This window comes from Galleria mellonella, unplaced genomic scaffold (genome assembly GCF_026898425.1).
Source record: "Galleria mellonella isolate WM207_F2 unplaced genomic scaffold, CSIRO_AGI_GalMel_v1 utg625, whole genome shotgun sequence".
NCBI classification, from domain to species: domain Eukaryota; kingdom Metazoa; phylum Arthropoda; class Insecta; order Lepidoptera; family Pyralidae; genus Galleria; species Galleria mellonella.
The window spans coordinates 147,951-154,557 of NW_026442129.1; the positions used below are offsets into that span (position 1 = coordinate 147,951).

Here is a 6,607-nt window from a genome sequence, read left to right on the forward strand (position 1 = left end):
GTACTATAATATTTTATTAAAATTTTGCAAATGTGTATTGTTTGCTCCAATTTGAAATATAGGATAATGTTTATCCTAATTAAAAATTAAACCTGTCGATGTAATGGTGGCTCCGTCTGCGTGGTAGCAGCAGGCGTCTGGGCTTGATAGCTGAGGATTAAGTCAGGTCAGTTGACCCATCGTGACTATTTCACTAGGAAATTGATCGAAATAACCATTTCGATCAATCCCCTGGAAACCTCCAGGGGAATATTTTTTTATGAATGATAATGGAATGGTTTCCCCGCCTGCGCTATCGGTATACACTGGTGGGGTACCAGTGATAGATGACAGGTAAGGATGAAGCAGGATAGTTAGCTCATCATGATGAATTCCACAAGAATTAACCACGATGATTTCCAGAGGGAATCATGTGGAGGTCGACCTTGTTGGGTATATTGCTAGCAATAGAGCTCTTAGTCTCCATTACTAACAGTCCCTTCCCCCTTTCCAGGGGATTATGTTTAGGTGGTAATATGTTGCTAATGAAATTAGGCCGCTAGTCCCCATTTTATTATCACGTGGTGTGGTCCCAGCATAGCCACCCATTCTTTTCCTGTAAGTGTCGTAAGAGGCGATTAAAAGAACTTAATAGTCAAGGGATAGGCAGCAGCGTCCTTCTTAAAACATCTCTAAAAGCCTGAGTGAGTAGTTCCTAGTGAAATGAGTAGTTCCTATGAACAATCACCCTAAAAAGGTATACTTACAGTTAGGTCCCATTGAAAAATTATCAAAATCGGTTCAGTAATTTAATTTTAAATTGAAATAACTGGTTTTACCACAAATGAAGTCGGCTTTTCTTTGTGGGGCACGATGTTGATTGTCATTAATTTAGGTACATATATAATATTGGTCTTTGGAAATGTTTTGTTTGTGCGTGTGACATTAGTACGTGGTGGTTTTTTAATGGATGATAATGGTATGGTAGCCCCGCCCGCGCTAACGGTATACGTTGACGGGGCACCAGTGAAAGATGATAGGTGAGGATGAAAAAAAGACAGGTCAGTTAGCACATCGTGATGAATACACTTGGAATTGAGCACGATGGATTCCAGGAGGAACCATGGGGAGGTCGACCTGCTTGGGTATATTGCTAGCAATAGGGCCTGTTGCGGCCTCTTTGACCGATTTTCTCGCTGGCCGCTAAGACATTCTACAATTAAAACTGACCGCTTGGGACAAAACAAAGGACTTAGACAAAAGACCGAAAAGAAGACGGACATAATTTTGATCACTAATTTGCCTTTTAATTTTTAATACATTTGACGACGAATTCGGACCCTTTAACCTAAAAAGCGGTCCATCGACCTTTCAGGGCCCTTAGTGTCCATTAGTAACAAAATTCCAAAAAAATATTTACTACAATTTTGGGTATACAACATTTGATCTTATAAATTAAAAGTACCTACCTTACAAAATCTACTTAGATCAAGCGTGTGTTAGAATTAAATATTAAATAACTGTAGGGTAATAGATTTATATAGTAATTTAATTACGTAATTATAACTTTACATGGCATATGTATATAATATATTCTTTAGCAATATAAAGGTTGTAAGCCTCTTAGTAATAAATAGAAATAAAGCACAAGTTCTCACAGTTCATTTACTTTAGATATCATACCATTAAATAATATATTTACTTAATATTTGATATATAACAAATAATATAACATAAATACCCAACTTCTGTTAGTCCATTGACACTTATTTAAATATAACTTCTTTAGGAATTCATTAACAATAATTGTGATATATTTTATATAATGACCACGTGGTTCACTATACTTGTTCACTCTTGATACGTCAGGGAGCTCCGCTCTGTTCAACGGTTGGACAAGAAGTGTTGCCTCCCCACCCAAGTAACAGTCTTTTATATCTACAGGCCGAATTCGAGTGAACAAGTCAGCGAGACCACGTGTTCTTACAATTTCATTACTTTTTGTTTAACTATCATGATAATAAATAATTATAAAATTAATTAAAATATAAATTAGTGTTCTATATACATTACACAATAATTTCTTACCAAATTTGGTATAATAACAATTTTAACGTTATATTATATATAAAGTAGTTACTTTGATTTTTATTAATAAATGTAGGTACACATTTTGACACAAGATGTTTAGGAAAATTAATATAATTTAAAATAAATATCTAACACGTGCAAATATTGAAAACAAAAATTACAATAATTTAATTTTAAAGTTTTTTGTAGAATTTAAACATTACGAAATTATATAGATAATAAAATAACACTAATTAAAATATTAAGGAATGCAATACATTTTATTTCGTCGATTAGTTAAAATAGTCCAAATAAATAATATAACAATTGGATATCAACAATAAAAATTAGATGTACCTACTAATGAAAATAAAAAAAGTCAATAAGTAAGATGTAATTATCTAAATTGAATTAAATTATATAATCATGGAGTATTAGCAGCAGGACGCGAGCTGTTATACGTGTACGTGTACGTGCATCCTGCCAATATTATACATGTGAAAGTTTGTAAAGATGTTTGGATGTTGTTATCTAATTATGCTTATATAGCTGCAGGGATTTATTTATTTATTTATTTATTTATTTGAAAATTACTCACCACACTTACAGTTTCCCAAAACGTGTAGAGAGCCATAGTTTTATTTTACAAACTTACAAATTTTGTACAACATTTTAAAAATATATTTCTTTTGTAATTAAATATGTCAATATCTGGCTGCTGAGCAATCAGAGAATTGAGCAGAGAAATAGCCTGATACGTGGGAGCAAACTGAGCAGTACAGGTGCGAACCGGCGGTGCCGATAGTAGTTTGAATTAACAACTGAGATTTATTTATTTAACATCAAAATCCTTCTTCTTTTAAAAAACAACTTACATGCTAAGCCTCTTATAAAAACAGCCAATAACGGATTTCAATTATATAAACTAATTGTATAAGTTTAAAGCATAGTAAGACAAGGCGAGTGAAGTCGGTTGATTAATGTATAAATGAAATAAAATTTAAAGGTATAAAGATGGTCGGTCTAATATACCTGCGGGCAACTGCTAAATATGTGCTAACTATGTGGTTGCAGACAGCGCGCCGACAGTAGGCGGCTGTAAGCCCGGCGACTGCAAGAACGGCGGGCAGTGCGTGGGCGTGGATGCGGGCGTGGGCGTGGGCGTGGGCGTGGACGTGGGCGGCGTGGCCGAGTGCCGCTGCGGCGGCGCGTGGGGCGGGCCGCGCTGCTCGCAGTACGTGGGGCACGACCACGCGTGCCTGCACCACTGCTCGCCGCCCTCCTTCTGCGTCTGGCGGCCCGTCGGTCCGTACACCGCACACGCACACCCAAACCCACCACGCACCCACGCACGCACGCACGCACGCACCGCACACACACACGCACACGCACACGCACAGTATCACCGCAAAGTGAGGCGTCCGTGGTAGACGCTCTCATTTGTGGCCATCCATGGCAACTAATGTCACTGTGATATTTTACTTTTTCAACTGAAACACAGCCATGCAAACGCAATTCTTAGCTCAGTAACAAAAACACATGTGGGACAGAACAATCTGAATACCAGTATCGGGGTTTTCTCACTATTTCTTTAATCGGTTCTTCAAGGAAAGTGTATAAAAGTTGCTTAACATATATGACGTAGCTAGTGCCGCAACGTCTGCCCTCCACATACGAGCTATAGTAACCGCTCAAATCATAGCTATTATGGTATAAAAAATGGTTTCCTCATGAAAAGCTTGTGCTTCGCCATGATGTACTGTTATGTTTCTAATTTAATAAATCTATTTGGAATGGTGTTGTGCGCACAGTGGACCCGTCGTCCCCGGGCGTGCCGCACTGCGCGTGCCCGGCGGGCGCCAGCTGCTCGCCGCCCGCGGCGGTAGCGGGAGCGGACGCGGACGCGGACGCGGCGGCGGGCGCGGCGGCGGGCGCGGCGGCGGGCGCGGCGGCGGGCGGCGGGGCGTGGGCGGGCGCGGCGCTGGCGCTGGCGGCGCTGCTCGCGCTCGTAGCCGCCGCGCTGTACCTCTTACACAGGCGGAAACAGTCAGTACAGCCTACCTGGAACATTGCTAGCTGCCGTCTAAATAGCCCAATATCTGCCTCTTATGGACGGAAACTGTGTCCTACAGTAGGACGTTAATAAGTTACGCCGGCGATAGTAACCTTTGGCATATAGCTTAACCAAAGATATGTTCCACTACTGTAAATACACTGCTATACTGGAAGAAAAGTTTGTGTTACCGTGAAACCGGACGAGATGCAACTGGCGTCATAAATTACAGCAACATTTACAATACCTAGAGATGAAACAATAAGTAGACCTGATGGCCCAATATTCAGCGACCGGTGCCCGGCGCTCTCGATTACACAAAGAATTGTGAAAATCGGTTCCGATTTAGCGACTTAATCGCTAATCAGTGTAAACCTCCCTTTTAGAAGGTCGTTTCAAATAATTGTTTTATAAACTGATACTGGCATAAATGGTGTTTCATTGTCGTGTATGGATTTTAACCCTCTGACCGTGTATTTTTTTTTACAACAATAAAACACATCGCTTTGACAACAAATAGCTGTACGGGTATGTAGCCATCTAGCGAGATTCTGAGAAGCAATATCGATTTAGCAAAACAAAAATGGCGGGATAACAACATCAATAAACAAAAAATGCGAGCACGTCTCTACTGAACTCGTCTCAACTAGAGGATACTGCATGCGGACATCGCTGGATGCCCGCTCAGGGGGTTAATGACCAATTGTCAATTGACAGTAATATATAGTTTTTTTAATGTAGTATTGTATAGGTATTAGTATATGCGTGAGCCTATGCTGAGCGAGCGTGTTGCGTGTTGCGTGTTGCAGCGGCGCGTTCGTGCACGCGCGGCTGGCGGACAACGTGGAGATCAACAACCCCATGTACCTGGCCGGCGACGACGAGCCCGAGCCGCGCCCCGCGCCCGCGCACCAGGTCAGCCACGCCCACCCTGCGCTTTGTTGCTAATGACGTATCTTCTACATAACTGTATAATGGAGGATCAAGCTGTCTTTCATAGTTCGCTGGATTCTGATAAAGCACACCATCTTTCCAGTTGTGCTCATTTCTCGCGATAGAAATTCGAGGTTACAAATGAGGAAGAGTTTTCGTCACTCTAATTAAAATATTTGCTAAAAATGTTTCAACGTATCTAACTTTTTAGCCGTATAGGTCCCGGCATACAATAGGCCACCGTTTCCTTTCCCGTAAATGTCGTAAGAGGCCACTAAAGGAATGCGAGGGATGTACAGCAGCAGTCCCTCCTGAAATATTACCAAAAGTCAAATTACGGTTCCCATCTCACCTGCCATGCGTGGCAACTACTGGCAACTTCTCCCCCCCCCCCCCCCTTATGGGGAAGGCTATGTTCAGCAGTGGACAGTTAACAGTTGATACAACAACATCTGACTCATATTATATACATAGTATTTACAAGTTACAGTTTTTTTGTTACTTAGAATGTCAAAGAAGCTGACGGCCCGCCTGATCGAATGAAGTAACCGTCGCCTATAGACATAAGCAGTACCATGGACATAACAGAGTATACTGTTTCGCCCATGATACCCCCCATGCGTTGCCATTCCTGTAGACTCAGGTGTTATTCCTCTGTACCCAGTAAATTCACTGCCATATTCCACCCTTCAAACCGAACAGCCATGCAAACACAACTGCTTCACGGTTGAAACACGAGTGAAATAGAGGTACCCAAGCAAACGACTTTTGTACAAAGTCTCCCTCTGGTAAAGTTTAAAACTATTGTCAAACTTTAAAATCAATTCGTTTCATTCATAACATGTATGTGTTATTACAGAACGGAGGCAACCACTTCGCCAACCCGGTGTACGAGAGTATGTACGTGCCGCAACAGAACCCCACGGAGGTGAGGCCACCTTGTTATTATTATCTAACTTAACACCAAATACTGCGGTGCGTGGTAGGCAGGGAGGGCCGATTGCCAAGCGTCTGCATATACTGCAAGTACCGAAGAAGGTGTGCACTGATCTATATCAGATAGATCATGTTATATCTGGCCTGCGTACGTGAGACGAATTACGAAAGTAGATCGCACAGAAACTGATCTGAATGAGGGCAACTGGGACGTCAGACCATGACCAACACCATCCCCCCTTCACCCCCCCCCCCCCCCAGCCGACAACGATCAGTCAGATTGCGACTAACTTTGTGGTATTCACATTGTCGTCATCAGAACTGGTCTTAGCTCACCTGGTGCTCGTGAACAATTCTTTTAATGCTTTGTAAAGACTTTTTCACTTCGAAGACTATTAGGTCTTTGTTGGACCTCGCCACCTCCCTCAGATTGGGGGAAAGGAATTGGTAATAATAAGGTCTAACAGTTTTTTTTGCTAGCAATGTACTCTATCAGGTCGACCTCCACGCGGTTCCCTCTGGAAAGCATGGAATTCTCGGGGAATTCGTCACGATGGGCTAACTTGCCTGCTCTCATCCTCACCTATCATCCCTCACTGGTGCCTCGCCAGCGTATACCGATAGCGCAGGCGGGCG

At 42.1% G+C, this 6,607-nt stretch overlaps 1 protein-coding gene across 1 annotated transcript in view; it reads left to right on the plus strand.

Annotated features, from left to right (window-relative positions):
* The window catches only part of LOC113511295 (prolow-density lipoprotein receptor-related protein 1-like), an 87,613-nt gene that overhangs the window by 76,817 nt on the left and 4,189 nt on the right, over positions 1 to 6,607 (plus strand). Inside the window, 4 exon segments of the mRNA XM_052899683.1 lie at positions 3,124 to 3,354; positions 3,861 to 4,095; positions 4,912 to 5,017; positions 5,895 to 5,963. Of these exon segments, the coding sequence (XP_052755643.1) occupies positions 3,124 to 3,354; positions 3,861 to 4,095; positions 4,912 to 5,017; positions 5,895 to 5,963 (641 nt within the window).